Source organism: Carassius carassius, chromosome 3 (genome assembly GCF_963082965.1).
Source record: "Carassius carassius chromosome 3, fCarCar2.1, whole genome shotgun sequence".
NCBI lineage: Eukaryota > Metazoa > Chordata > Actinopteri > Cypriniformes > Cyprinidae > Carassius > Carassius carassius.
In genome coordinates, this window is record NC_081757.1 from 4,978,194 (window position 1) to 4,994,467 (window position 16,274).

At 39.0% G+C, this 16,274-nt stretch overlaps 1 protein-coding gene across 1 annotated transcript in view; it reads left to right on the plus strand.

The window, feature by feature from the left end:
• LOC132116999 (protein AF-9-like) overlaps window positions 1–3,770 on the plus strand; it is a 48,059-nt gene extending 44,289 nt beyond the window's left edge. The window contains exons 12-13 of the mRNA XM_059525975.1: window positions 169–240; window positions 2,245–3,770. Coding sequence (XP_059381958.1) covers window positions 169–240; window positions 2,245–2,376 — 204 coding nt within the window. The 3' untranslated portion in view covers window positions 2,377–3,770. The remainder of the gene's footprint in view (window positions 1–168; window positions 241–2,244) is intronic.
• Window positions 3,771–16,274: the final 12,504 nt, after the last annotated feature.

Here is a 16,274-nt window from a genome sequence, read left to right on the forward strand (position 1 = left end):
ACAATTCTGATGTTTCATTCTGCCACTTGAGGTCCAAAAAGCAAAAACAGTTAAAAACCACTGCAATGCAGGACACTACAGCATTTTAGACATGCCATATTTAGTAAGAGCATGATTGATCAATCTGAAACATGTCTTCTTTTTTATCAATTACATCTCGTTCCGCAGGCATACTTGGATGAGCTGGTTGAGCTTCACAGAAGACTAATGGCACTAAGGGAAAGACACATATTACAGCAGGTAATAAATGAGGAGCATGTCCTGTCAGAAGTCAGCTTTCCTAAATCACTCACTCCCACACAGACAGTCTGCACCCGAGATGCAGTGCTGTGTTCCTTCAGCGCGTAATGACCTTTATGAGGGAACATGAGAAGGGACACTTAAAAATTCCCTGTCGACGTCCAAGGAAGCTGAGATCACTGAGTGCTTCACCTAGAAGTTTAGAAACCTGTAAAGTTTTAAGTTATTACCCACAGCATTAACATGTCAATGAATATCTGGCTGTAGTAAATCATTCTGGTAACAGTAGGTTTTGTCTTCCTTCGAGTACTTGCCAAGTAAACTCTTTGCGGCCCATAATTCCTGTTCTTTGAGGCCTATTTGCTTTGACACAATGGAGAGTAATACTTCTCTAGTTCCATGGTTTTGCCGTGTCCTTCTGTTGCAAAGCCTGTGGTGGTGTAATCAGGTCCAAACGGTGCAAACGTACATCGTAATCAAGCTAATCCTGCAGTTTTGTGAAATAATCCTCCTCCTCCACCACCACAGTAAGATATGGCATTGATTAACTTCCATGATTAGCCCTTAACACAAACTGGAAAATTCGTTGATGTCATTGGCAAGCTTTGTTCCTTTTTATGAGGCCACGAGAAATTCTTCTGTGAGGAACGTCTATGGAATATTTCTAAAATATGAAATGACGACTGACTGACTGCATGATGTAAGTCAGCCTATTCGAATGAAACTATATGCCACTAAAATTCAGGATTTGAGGGCAAGAAATGCTCCCGTATCTGGTTTAGCAGTATTTCCATTTCGCCAATAAAACTAGTTCCAAACAAAGCCAGGGCTATACTGTTGTGCATCCCCAAGCTGCACGTTTTATAGTTTTATTGCAGAATGAATCTACATTTTTGATCGAATTTAGTGAGCTGATGATTCAGTGAGCCATTCATAAAGACATTCGCTAATTCTCTTTGTTTCTGAATGAATCAGCCTTTTGAAGGAATCAGCTGAATGTATGACTCATTAAAACGGCTGCTTGTCGCCACCTACTGGCGGTTGAGCACAGTATCAATAAAAAAATTTGTATTGCATTATTTTCATAGCATTATTGATGCAGCCCAAAATGATGTGTGATTCATGAATTTTTTTTAGTTTTTTTTTTTTTTTAACTTTATTGCAAACTTCCTCAGAAACAGTTGTGGTTCCAAAAGAGTGGTTGCCGAGCAACACACAGAAGTAAACAAAGGTGTATGTTTGTAGTGTAATTAACAACAGCTTTGAACGCAGCTCAACCAATCAGAATCAAGGACCGGAACTATCTGTTTTAAAAAATAAAAATAAATAAATAAATAATAATATACACACAAACACAAACACACACACACACACACACACACACATATATATATATATATAATTAATTTTTTGTTAAATTATATTACTTGACTTATATCAGCAATAACATTTGTTGTCTGTTTAAACGTCTTAAATCTTACACAAAAGCAGTACATCCACGGTTGTTTGTCCAGGCTAGAGGCATTCGAACAGCTGACTTCTATCTTCAGTGTCATAACAGGCCTCTGGGTTTCCCTTCGTTTCTGGCCCAGGTTCAGGAGAAATGGAAGAAATTCCTTCCATATGCGGCTTTTGCTTTGTAGTGTGCAACGGATCAGGTTTGGGTCCCATTACGACTCAGTTTAATCCATGTGGCCACTCTGCAGCCCCCTTCTCTTCATAATCACCAATTCAGTCCCTGTTCTGAAGCAGCGAGAGCTGGAACCAATACCAGGCTGCTTTGGTAAAGCATCTTCCTCATTACAGTCAGACAGGAGATATCGTGCAAACGGGGGCTTTTCACCATCAATGGTGTTTTGTCCACAATTCAAAAGCGAATGGAATTAGCACATACTGTATTATTGAGAAATTCTGCTTCTGAATGATTCATTTTGAATGCTGATACATTAAACTAGATTATGTTCTCTAAAGAAAGTAAACCAAATGTTATCCTTTTTCTTCCAGATTGTGAACCTCATTGAAGAAACGGGACACTTTCACATCACAAACACAACTTTTGACTTTGACCTCTGCTCTCTGGACAAAACCACAGTTCGGAAGCTGCAAAGCTACCTGGAGACTTGTGGATCGTCTTGAAGATTTGTGCAGCTGGCTGCAACGAGGAGGAACATCACACCTCCCTAATGCGCTCCTTTTGTTTTTTCTCCTATATTAAAACTTGTAAGGCAATGGAAAGGATCCGCTTTTATTCCAGAGCTCCTCCTGTCTCTCGAAAGTCCTCAGAAATCGACAGCATTATTACATGAGTCTGGAGTTTCTTACACTCCACCTGGTCTTCACCTAAAAAGCCTTGATAATCCGACATTGCCAAAAAATGTTCTTGCTCCAAAACAAAAACAAAACTTTTGTGTATATTGTATGAATGTTTGATAAGTTCTTTGTGACGAATGCATGTTTCAACACTGCCTTACCACATTGTCTATTTATTGAGTATGAGTTTCAAGTGTGTGTGTGTGTAAGTGCAAATGATATTAAACTTGTGCAAGCACTTGGGAACATCATCTCATCGGCAATGAAACATCTCTTAACGTTTATTGTTTTTATAAATCGTAAGCAATGTTTTTCATGCTGTACGTCATGTAAAATGAACGGTTTCAAATTTTGCTGGACGGAGGAAGACCTTAAGCCCTGTTGATTAATGAATTGCACATTATCTGCAAACTGTTTCTAAAATGTCGCCCTGTTAAATAATTCATAATATTATAATGGTTTTCAGTGTACCATTCGAAAGAAGTCAGGACCTTAAGCAAATCCAGTGACCTCTATCCCAAATGTTTCTTAAAGTTGTTTCAGTAAGAAAGTGTATTGTTGAATCTAATGCTATTTATTATTTTTGGGCACCACAGTTCCCAAGGCTGTTCGTTGGTTGTTCCCAAACCAGTGGGAAATAGCCAGGTCTTAATTGTAGTTTGGGAGTTCTTTGAGGAAATCAGGAAGTATTCGAAGTTTACTTTTCAGTTCCATTGTGTTTTGTTTGTAATTCGATTATTTGATAGAGGCCAATAGGAGCAGATTGTGCAGTTGAGCTGTAGACCTCAAGCTCTGCTTTGTGCAAAAGCAACATCATTCACTTTTCATTTTTTTATAATGTCGAATCAGATGAGCCAGCTAGAAATATAGATAATTTGTGAGACGGGGTGATGGTGGTGGTGGGGTTGAGAAAGGTTCAGACTGAATAATTGGCATTGTGTGAAGTGTTTGAATTTATCAGAGAGAAAAAAAAAAAGGGGGGGGGGGGTTTAAATTGTTTTTGCTGAATGAAAATCATGACTTGTACACTTTATTATTGTTTATTTCCCCGATTCATTTTCTCAGCCCAAAGAGCTTTTAGTTTAGTTATCATTATATAATGTTTATATGTGTATATAAACTTTATATGTGATAAAAAAAGTGATTATCTTTCCTTTATTGGAAGGTGCTGACCTGCTTCCAGCTGAAAGTTCTTGATCATAATATAAATTCCAAACCGAGTTGTGAATGTGTGGTTACTGACCAGTGAATTTTTTATCATTGATGTTAGAAATGCTTTTGTTTAATGGATGGGAATAGCTTGTGAATATACAATCCTCTAAATATCCCTTGTGCTGTGCTGAAAATCTTTTACTTAACAAGAATGACCAGCCTTGTAAATGTCCATAATACAATATTATCATCAAATCTTGGATGCAGTTTAGTTTTTGAGTGGGGAAAAAAAAGCATTATTTGTGGATAATTTTAGGATAACATTTTTTGTAGTGAATAATACGTTCATTAAAAAGGTGAGCTCAGTGAGGCCTTCGATCAGTCAGTTCCACAAAGTAATATAAAACTTGTGGTAATTGAAAGAAAAAATATGTATATAAAGAATACAGCAAAATGAAAAATGTATAAGCTAATTTTTTTGTACGCTGGTCATTTTTAACCGGGAAAATCCCAGAGTACAAAATGTATACATTTTGGGTGGGAAGTTGTTATCCCAAATCTAATGCAATAAGATTATTATTAATTAGCAGAAATCCTCTACAGCTCAGTACTTGCTTCTACATCACTGCCTGTTTAGCTCCGCCCACCAATTCCCGCACATAATGAGAGAGGCAAACGCTGGTCTACTCAACATGCACAGTTATTAGCCAATCATAGCAGTAGGCATTTTTTTCTGAATCTATAGTCTGCCACACCTATTAAAATGGAGCGTTTCAATGAAGGGGGGTCAAAGGGTTGCTGTTGTCATCCTTGGTGTTTGTTCAAGTCTTGGCAGTCTCATCAAAACCTTTTAAGAGTCCTTAGAGTGCATAAAAAAGCAATCGACTATGGGGTAAAGTTCATGAACATGGTTTATTAATGCATTAGACCGCCTGGGGTCAAATCCCCGATTCTTCTCATTGTGATGACAGGAAGAGTGTTTGCATGCTTTTTATGTTTGTTAATGTGGGTGGTCTAGCTATGAAATGAAAAGGTACTCCAAAACGGTGCTATTTCCTAAAGTAGCGCAGTGTCAGTTGTAGCATTTTAATACAAAAGGAGGCAATCTATCTTTATAATATAGTGTTGTGGATTATAGATGTTTGCACAGCAGAAACCCAAGAATTCTGTTGATATAAGGTGGAGTCCTCAAAAGAAGTTGAAATATACATAACAGCAGGGGTTTAACAATAAGATACAGTAATAAAATCATGCAAGTACTTCAGATTTGTACTTGGCATGCAAATATTTTATCTGACTTTTTTTTCCAGCAATATAACTTGAATGTATCATGGGAAAGAGTTTTTTAAAAAGCACATACAATGATTACTATTTCTTTAAATATACACGAGTATAATTGCTTATATAGCTCAATATTTATACTCTATTCCCCATGACAGCTGGAAATTATACAGTTACATAACGCGATACCAGATATTTGGTCATAAACACACTTTATGAAAAATGCGATTATAATTGATGCCTCAAGGACTTTCATAAGCCATTCCTAAAATTTGTAAATAATAATTATGATAATGTATAATCTATGCCAACTAGATAACTTTATACTATGATAGCTTCTCTCGTGAGTTCCCTCATGCTTTGGCTGCACACCATAAAGCCTCTAAAACAGACATTCCTTGTTTATAGCCGTGAAAACTGGCAAATTTGGAATTTAAAGCTGATTTTTGAGGAGTTCAGGGCCTCAAGTGTCTGACTGATTCAGGAAGAAGCGGTTGGAGCTAATCATGAATGCTTCAAGTGACTGTCCTGCTAAACTCAGACTCGGCTCTACAAAGCCTCTGTTGTTCAGTGATCCACAGAGGCTGAGGGATGGGAAGAGTGAGCACATCTCTAACAGGCTTACGGTTAAGCCACTTCACTTAACACCATTCCACGGCATTCAAGGGAGAGCAGCTGGCTCTGGACCCTGCTACAGTTGTTCCAAAGGCTAACGGGTTTGACATGTGAGCGAACGTCAAACCTTTAACTTGTTTTAGTGATAATTAATGAATGGCTTTCTAGAGTGCGAGTCATCTCCATTATGTGGTCAGTTTGTGAGCAATGCCATCTCTTCAGGGACTAATGTGGAAAGTATGCAGCTCTTATCAGATAAATGATTCACTCCAGTAATGGCGAATGTATAAGGCATGTGTTCTGGTGCAAGAAATTCAGATTTTAGAATCTTAATAACTTTAACACGAGAATTCAGAGATGATTTGCTCATAAAGTTACTTGTATTGATATCTATATTTAAAAAGTAATATAGAAAAATGGGATTATTAGCATTATTAATAATACGCTACATTCTTATTCTTCTAATTAGATGGATGGATGGATGGATGGATGGATGGATGGATGGATGGATGGAGGGATGGATGGATGGATGGATGGATAGATAGATAAAAACTCACTTTTGTTGACAAATGGTGTTACTTTATAGTTATGACATTTGATAAATAATAGTATAAAGCAAGAAATGTTTTAAATATTTTAACCTTTGAGATTCAAATTGTTTAATTTGAAATCTTTGATGTATTCAGCAGTAATTTTAGTGGTCACTCTGTACTTTGATGGCTCAGAATTACCAGTAAAACCTGGTTCTGAATCTGCGAGAGAATTCAGTTCAACAACCTGATGCTGCATGACAAATTGGATTATTTGTTGGATGTGTGTGTGAGAGAGAGAGAGAGATGGGATGGGGGTTCTTTATAATCCACGTCATGCTGTCCCTCCCACCCAACACCTGTTCATTACTTCATAAATCTGAGCCATGAGCCAATTAAAGGACCCACAGCAAGTTAGATACCAGAGCTTTGATGGGTTTGGGCACACACACACACACACACACACACACAAAAATAAAAGTATGGGGAAAAAAATGTCCCAAGCGACATTTTGAGAGAGACAGCTTTTCTTCTGGCACCATCTGTTAACACAGCAAAGTTATTCACTCTTCAAAAGCCTTATTAGGTCAAAATCGTCTTCCTGTTGAATAAAATGAGACATTAATTAGTGTCTACCTAAGTAATTTCATTATAATTTACAAAGATGGCTGGTCTATATTAATCTCAGAGTGTTTTATCTAATATGAAAAGTTTCTTTTTCAACTGTCGCTCCTCAGATGCTGGACATAAACACTGCTCACGTTCATGGCGGCACGGCGGGTAGTCTGTCTGTGTTTGAGACACACCAGAAGGAAATCATTGTGTGCCCTTCTTCTTTTCCTGAAGCCTTCTAAATGACGAAGAACAAGAGGGAGGAAAAAAAACTTCACTACTTTCAGGATCCTGGATTAACTTAAGCCATTTCACAGTGTTGGGTGGGGGTTCACAGTCAGGACGAGCAGCGGGACATCCTGTTTGAGCTTCCAAATACCATTTCCTCCCATAAAAAAAGAGGAGAGACCTTAGAAATCAGCTCCCACAGAAGACATAGCAGTACATTTGTCATCTTCCTGGCACAAGTCCGAAAGATGCAGCAGAACATTTGAGAGGAAGTTAAAATGGCATAAACTACGTCATTACAAGGAAAGGAAGGTGAAAAAAAAATAAAATTCTGGATTTTTCCAGCTTTAAATTCCATTTCCATTTCAAAAGCCAAAAACTGATTTCTGCCCCAGTGTTGTCCTGTACCGTTCACATTTCAATTACAGTAGCAAACACACTGGTGTAAACAAAAAAACTATTGGTGTAAAGACTATTATCAATCAGTTATTGCTAGTAAATTTCACTATTAATTGCAAAGACATGGCAAGTACCATTAAAAGAAACACATTTTTAAGTCAATGTTTACATTTGCAGAATGCAAAATGTTATATAAATTGTAAATAGAATTTAAATTAAATGTTGAAATTATTATTAAAATGTATCATTTTTATTAAATACAGTTAGTTATAGTGACATAAAATGACTACAATTCATGTGAATTCAATTACAATTCAAATTTAATTATGAAATGAATATTAAATCAATGATATGTTTAATCCAATTAAAAAACACATACATACAGTACAATTATGGATCATGGAAGATCTGGGAACTTGAAATTTACTTTCAGTTTATTCTTATTATAGTCAACAGATTAGAATTTTGATGATTTTGATTAATAAGTTGTAACAATAACAATGTTAGAGAAATATGTAAAAGAAAAAAGATCAGGGCATAAATATTCAAAATTATTTATTATTCATTTCCTACAATTTCTTGTGTGTGTGTGTGTGTGTGTGTGTATGCGTGTGTTCTTTAATTAATAATACTAATATATTAACAATATATAGTAATAATAACATTGACTAGTAGCAAATTGTTTGTTTCATCGTTCAAATTCTGATAGAATATATTGATTAAAATTCTAATTCATTAATTCAAAATCAGACAATTGTTAAATTCTGAATTCAAATTGTTAAATTAAGCATTAAAATGTGCTTGTTGATCACTCTGCTTTGGAGAAACTGCCTGCGAAATTTTTAACTGAAGCCACATTCAAGCCTCACAATTACACTGGAACAAAACCAGAGCAAATATTTGTCCATCTGAGTAATCTGTCGGCTCGCTCAGCTTGGTCGTCGTGTTTGGAAGTAAGTGGTTTAGGCGGGAAATTAATCGAGAGAGAAAACCAAAAAAAGCCCCACCCCCAACTTCCTATTCTCTGAGTGATTTTGTCGGGCAAGCCTTTAATCCTCCATTGTGCATGAATGTGTACACAGTGACAATAATTCAAAGATCTTCTATCATATGTTTTAGCTTAGTCATACCTGGGCCTCTTTTCAGACGTCTATTTGGTTTGACCTCCCTGCCACCTCCTTGTGAAGAATTCTGGGTGGCAGCTATGTCACTGGAAAGGCATACAAATTAGCTTTTTCAAAAAAATCAGAACAAGTTATGTAAAGAACAAAAGTAAGCAGACTTCAAAGTGATGGAGAAAAAGGGAGTGATGTGAAAAGAGGGACGTGTCTTCGTTTAGGCTCCTCATGAGAGGAACCGAATGTGGGCATGTCAAGCGTTCCCACATGACCGGGGTTTCCAGATGGCTGAGTATCTGATTATTATTTGGCTATTTATTTCTTTACGTATTTCAGCCTCTGGTGAGCCCCCGATGTCGGCTGGGACCCTTGGACTTGAGCCCAGTCCCAACCTGCTCTTTCATTGGGCCAGGGGAACGCTTTGTTCTCCTTGATGGAAGTTGGGCGGGCCAGTGACCCGTGACCCCCAGCCGGCCCACCCGGCTGTGAGAGTGCGCAGACAGTCTCCCTCGCACACTCACAAAGCTGCACTTGCTAAATCCTCCTCAAAGGAGGAGACGGGGGGCCCTGAGAGAATGACCAAAAAAGCACTTGTACATAGACACAATCTGGTTATGACTGGAAGTTGACCGCTTTCTTTAAAAACCCTTGAGGATCTTAGATATGTCTGCAGTCTTATTTGATTTGGTTTGCACGACCCCAACAAATAGCGACATAAAAAAAATTAATTACACTCGGCCATCAAAAGAAAGAATTTACTGCAAACTAAGAGCAAACAAGATTTATTGTGCGTTCAGAATTTGAATTGAATTTTTTTTTTCTTTAGGTTCGGGCCATTCCCGAGCTCGGAGCCCTTCCCCAGACAGCACGCCAAATACGCATTCCATACCTCAGCTAATCATATGTAAGCATGAATTTGTGAAACATATTTCATTCACATTCATCGCATTTCATTTACAGACCCAAAATTACATTACCAAGTTACAAGTAAGTTACTTTACCAAGTATATTGCCCTTTCAAAAGATACACCTTTGTACAACCCGAATTCGGGGAAAAGTTGGGACGTTTTTTAAATTTTATTAAAATGAAAACTAAAGGAATTTCAAATCACATGAGCCAATATTTTATTCACAATAGAACATAGATAACGTAGCAAATGTTTAAACTGAGAAATTTTACACTTTTATCCACTTAATTAGCTCATTTAAAATTTAATGCCTGCTACAGGTCTCAAAAAAGTTGGCACGGGGGCAACAAATGGCTAAAAAAGCAAGCAGTTTTGAAAAGATTCAGCTGGGAGAACATCTAGTGATTAATTAAGTTAATTGATATCAGGTCTGTAACATGATTAGCTATAAAAGCTTTGTCTTAGAGAAGCAGAGTCTCTCAGAAGTAAAGATGGGCAGAGGCTCTCCAATCTGTGAAAGACTGCGTAAAAAAATTGTGGAAAACTTTAAAAACAATGTTCCTCAACGTCAAATTGCAAAGGCTTTGCAAATCTCATCATCTACAGTGCATAACATCATCAAAAGATTCAGAGAAACTGGAGAAATCTCTGTGCGTAAGGGACAAGGCCGGAGACCTTTATTGGATGCCCGTGGTCTTCGGGCTCTCAGACGACACTGCATCACTCATCGGCATGATTGTGTCCATGACATTACTAAATGGGCCCAGGAATACTTTCAGAAACCACTGTCGGTAAACACAATCCGCCGTGCCATCAGCAGATGCCAACTAAAGCTCTATCATGCAAAAAGGAAGCCATATGTGAACATGGTCCAGAAGCGCCGTCGTGTCCTGTGGGCCAAGGCTCATTTAAAATGGACTATTTCAAAGTGGAATAGTGTTTTATGGTCAGACGAGTCCAAATTTGACATTCTTGTTGGAAATCACGGACGCCGTGTCCTCCGGGCTAAAGAGGAGGGAGACCTTCCAGCATGTTATCAGCGTTTAGTTCAAAAGCCAGCATCTCTGATGGTATGGGGGTGCATAAGTGCATACGGTATGGGCAGCTTGCATGTTTTGGAAGGCTCTGTGAATGCTGAAAGGTATATAAAGGTTTTAGAGCAACATATGCTTCCCTCCAAACAACGTCTATTTCAGGGAAGGCCTTGTTTATTTCAGCAGGACAATGCAAAACCACATACTGCAGCTATAACAACAGCATGGCTTCGTCGTAGAAGAGTCCGGGTGCTAACCTGGCCTGCCTGCAGTCCAGATCTTTCACCTATAGAGAACATTTGGCGCATCATTAAACGAAAAATACGTCAAAGACGACCACGAACTCTTCAGCAGCTGGAAATCTATATAAGGCAAGAATGGGACCAAATTCCAACAGCAAAACTCCAGCAACTCATAGCCTCAATGCCCAGACGTCTTCAAACTGTTTTGAAAAGAAAAGGAGATGCTACACCATGGTAAACATGCCCCGTCCCAACTATTTTGAGACCTGTAGCAGAAATCAAAATTGAAATGAGCTCATTTTGTGCATAAAATTGTAAACTTTCTCAGTTTAAACATCTGCTATGTTATCTATGTTCTATTGTGAATAAAATATTGGCTCATGTGATTTGAAAGTCTTTTAGTTTTCATTTTATTAAAATTTAAAAAACGTCCCAACTTTTCCGGAATTCGGGTTGTACCATATTTACCCCTAATGGGTTCATATTAGTATCTCAAGGGTACATAATACCTAAAATTTATATATTAATACCTAAATGTTGAAAAATTCAATGAAAAAAATAATAATAATCATGCTTGGTGTGAGGCATAAAAACTGGCTGTTGTTTATAATCCCATAACAGTGATCACAGTTAATCAAATTAAAGGACCAAAAAATTGTTTCCAGTTCAGTGACTTTGAGTTAATCTCGATATGTGATTTGGAGGTATTTAAGCTCAAACCTGCACTACAGATGTTGCATATTGGCAGAACTGAATTAGAGCAGAGAGATTTCATTATACATTTGGAGCGCCAATTGAATGTGGAAAGTGATAATTGCTCTGTTTGCTTCTTTCCAATATGTATATATAAAAACAAGCTTCCTTCTTCATTTCAGGGATCCAGAAGGGAAAATCTCTTCTTCATTTTGGATCCTATTCAAAGCTTTTTCCCAGCAACCTGACAAATGGCAGATTTTAAGTTCTCTCTCTCTCCATATCCAAAGAGCAGATTTGACAGGAAAAAGCCAACCACTGCCAATTACTCTATTGGGCAGGCTAGCTTCCTAATGAATTGAGGACATCTGCGCTTTTAGCCTGCAATGCATCAGATGAAAGTCAGCCTTGCCACCAAATGGAAGCAATCATTTCTTCTGGAATCTGCTGGAAGGTACAATAATGTAGATGTGATGCACTCTGTCTGTTGTAGGAGTCATATTTCCAAAGGATGAAAGGCTGACTAGGGCAAAACTGACAGAGGATGTTTCAGTTAAGCCTGTTTGACACGCACCATCAATCACTACAAGTACAACAGTGGCCGCGCGATCGCTGGTGTAAATGTCCAGTTCAGTCTTATCCTCACCTTGACCACGCTGATATATTTCATTACAAAGTTAAGCAAGAGGACAGATTAAAGGAGGAGTACAGTGAGATTCAATCATGTCCAGGAAAGCAACCTCTTGGCATAGATCAGATCCACACAGCTACTAGAATGAAATGGTTTGCCTTTAATCAAAGTTAACGCTCTGGTTACTCACGTAACCTTGGTTCCCTGAGATAAGGGAATAAGCATTGCGTTGTCATTGACGACTGCTTGGGGAAACCCCTTTTTACTCTGTTACTGAAGCCTTATGTGTTAACGTTTGTGTAGTTGCACAAACCAATGGCCGAGCCTGCCAGAGGGGGCGAAGCCAACTGCTATATAAGTTGGCCCGGAGCGCCATTTCATCAGATACAAATGCAACTATAGCACAGCCAGTTATGCAATGCTCTTTCCCTTATCTAAGGGAACCGAGGTTATGTGAGTAACTAGAGTGTTCCCTATCGAAAGGTAACTCCCATTGAGTCGTCATTGACGACTGCTTGGGGAACATATCCAGTGCGTCGTGCTATAAGCAGATGCAGAACTCAGCCTGTTCTGTGAGCTCAGCCCAGGAACACTCAGCGAGGGCTCCATAACCCTGAGCCACAAAGTGACCCAAGAAAGTTCTGAGGTCTACTTGAAATAACTCTCCCCACCCGAGGTAGGGGGGAGGGATAAGCAATAGGCAGAAAACACACATGCCTAATCTAATACAGGTAGACGGCGACAACCAACCGGCTGCCGCACAAATCTACCCAATAGAGAATCCACTGGACCAAGCCCAAGAGGAGCCCATTGCTCTGGTGAAATGGGCCCTCACACCTAAAGGGCATTGCAAGCCAGCTGAAGCATAAGACAGAGCTATAGAGTCTACTATCTAATGAGATAGTCTTTGTGACAGACAGCCCTTTAGAGCAGCCTCCAAAGCACACAAAAAGCTGCTATTATTGTCTGAAAGACTATGAGCACTTAATGTAAACCCGCAGTGCCCGGACAGGGCATAGCAAATTGGAACCTTGTTAATCATCCTTTCCAGGGTGGGCTAAAAGGGCAACGACCAGGGTTCTAAACGGATTTGAGAGCAACTTTGGTACATAACCACTGCATGGCTGGAGAATTACTTTACAGTCATTGGGTCCAAACTTAAGGCAGGAAGCACTGATAGACAGGGCTTACAAGTTCCCTACTCGCTTAACTGACGCCATGGCCAAAAGCAGAGCGGTTTTGAGTGTCATGACCCTTAAGTCGGCTGTTTGAAACAACTCAAAGAGGGAGCTCTTGAGAGCACTTAGGACTATAGACAAGACCCATACTGGCACCATCTTAGGACGAGGAGGGTTTAACCGCAGAGCGCCTCTAAGAAACTTATCGACCAAGTCATTTCTGCCAGTCGCCCAACCATCATCGAGAGAATGAATCACTGCAATGGCTGCCACATAGACTTTGAGTGTGGAAGAGGCATGCCCCTTATCCAGCAGCTCCTGCAAAAAGGTTAGCACGTGGGACACTTGCTGAACTTGCTGTCCATTCTGAACCCCAGTCACTGAAGACTGACCACTTGAGGGCATAGAGGCATTTTAGATGGAGCTCTAGCCTCTAAAATGGTATTAGTGACTATTGCTGGGAGTTAGCTAGACTCCCGTCAAGTGGCCAGACATGAAGCCTCCACAGTTCCGGCTGGGGATACCAAATCTTGCAAAGTCTCTCCTCAGTGTTCTTGACCATGGTGCTGCAGATAGCAGCTAGATCATCTCCATAAACCTCTGCCCTGCCGAAAACTGACCAGGTCATCTGAACCATCTGGGGAGGTAACCTCCATTCCCTTGGAGCTACATTGTCCATTGACAATATATCCGCTCCCTGGTTCAGTCTGCCCAGCACATGAACCGCTTGTTGTGAAAGGAGTTCTCTCTGAGCCCAAAGCAGGAGACGTTGAGTCATCCTATGAAGGGGACGTGACCTGAGGCTAACTTGGTGATTGATGTAGGCCACCACTGTCATGTTGTCCGACAGGACCAGGACATGGTGCCCCTTTAAGGTAGGCAAGAATGTTTTCAGGGCTAGACAAACCACCATCATTTCCAGGCAGTTGATATCTAGGCATCACTCATGGGTCGACCAGGAGCCGTACGCTGGGTTGCACTCGTACAGAGCATCCCAGCCTGACCCAGTGTCATCTGTCGTGACCACCTTCCTTCTGGAGGTCGTTCCCAACTGCATGCCTGACTGATACAAGTGATAATTTATCTAAGGAGCCACAGCTTTGATACAGCGATGGGTTACCTTGACAATAAAAAGTGGCCCAGGCGCCAGGCGTGGGACGGAATGTGGCTTTTAGCCAGAGTTGAAGTGTTTTGAAAATTTTTACATTTAAAAATGCAGAAAGTTTTCTGTGAGAGGTAGGTGTGTGTTTGTGTGTCAGTAAACTATGCCTTCAGATTTGCAAGATATTATTTTCCCATAGTGGAAACAGGCTTGAGACTTATTTAATCTCTGGTTTCATAGCTGAATTCGTATTGCTCACCTAAAGATGAAAAACTGGCATATTGTTGCCAAATATTGATTATAGCTAATGGCAAACTAACTCAACTAAAACAAAGTTAATAAAAAGTAAAACAACTGTATATTTTAATTTTTCTCTAATTCTCTCAAATTCACAAAAAAACTATATTCCTCTAAAATTGTTGACATAGTAGCTTCTTGGGTTTATGCCAGTTATATATTTAAGAAGTTGGGATGACACAGCATAGTCTACCTGATTAAAGGGGTCATATTATGTTGCTAAAAAAACATTGTTCTGTGTATTTGGTGTGATGAAATGTGTTTATGCAGTTTAAGGTTAAAAAACAGTATTTTCCACATACTGTACATTATTGTTGCTTCTCTATGCCCTTCTTTACTGAAATGCATAATTTTTTACCAAATTAATCGGTCTGAAAAGCGAGGTGTGCTCTAATTGGCCAGCTATCCAGTGCATTGTGATTGGCCGAATACCTCAAGCGTGTGACTGGAAATGTTACACCCTTTACCATACTGTGATGCGTGTCCTGGTCAGAACACCGGTGCGAAAAGACAAAAACAATATAAAACTTATACTGTATTTTTATGCGTTGCGTTGAATCATGCTGCGAAAACATAAAACCATATCTGCATTTCTCTGCAGAGAAATGACAAACGACAAGCACTATTCTACACGGCTCAAAACTCATGTTTGAATCATCAGTGGCAAATCCTTTAAATATGTAAACGTACTTACAGACTGTGAGTCAGAACAGCCGGCATTGTAATCTACTCTCCCAGGATCAGGAAACAGTCCTCTATAAAATAAACATTTGAATATTTGGGTTGAACTGTTCTGGAACAGTGTTGTAAATACAACTTAACACTGATTTCTAGTTGTGTCCTCTTTTGTAAGGCCAAACAAATTAGTTTCACAAAACAGCGTCACCACAACATGGCGCCCGCGGCAGCAACAATACTACAGCGATAATAAAAGTTACTCCTTTTTTCTTTGCGTGAACATATTGGTGGCATTATGCAAATATTCCCACATCGTGATGTACTTATGTGAGGGCGTTTAAACAAGCCATTTTAGGAGGGTGTGGATGAGTATAAACTTTTATTAAGAATATCTCTTTGGATTTGAGACTTTAGTCTTTGCAACTTTAGGGATCTTATCTATACACAAACCGCTTGTAACACTCCAAAGAGAAAGGAAACTTGAAAATGCATCGTATGACCCCTTTAAATAAGTCATACCACTGCTGTTTTTAACATTGTTAAGTAAAGCACAGAAGGCTCAATATGAATAACTATAATGAAAATCCTCAAGGGGCAGTATTTTTATGAAGGCTAGTCTGATTTTATCTATTCAGATCAGTTATCCCCTTTGACAGTTAGCATACTGATTGCGACAGCATAATGCTGTTATAATTCTCTATCATATGGAAATCTTGCTGAGCTGGACACAAGCTCCAATTTATATTGATCTATCGTGGCTCAAGACTGTGTCCTAATAAATGTTGTCCCCAACTTCCTGCTGTCTCTCTGAAAAGCCATGAACTAATCAATAAGTACTGTTTAACAGCAGTTTGTCCTGATAAGCTTCAAAACAGATTTACTTCTCAATTTTTTTCTAAAGAACAATGACAAAGGAAAAAGTTGTAATTTGCTTAATTGAAATGTAGTATCATTTTATATTTGTTATATTATGAGGAAACTAAATAACAATAATCAATGTGTGTAAGGGTAGATAATTAGTCTTGA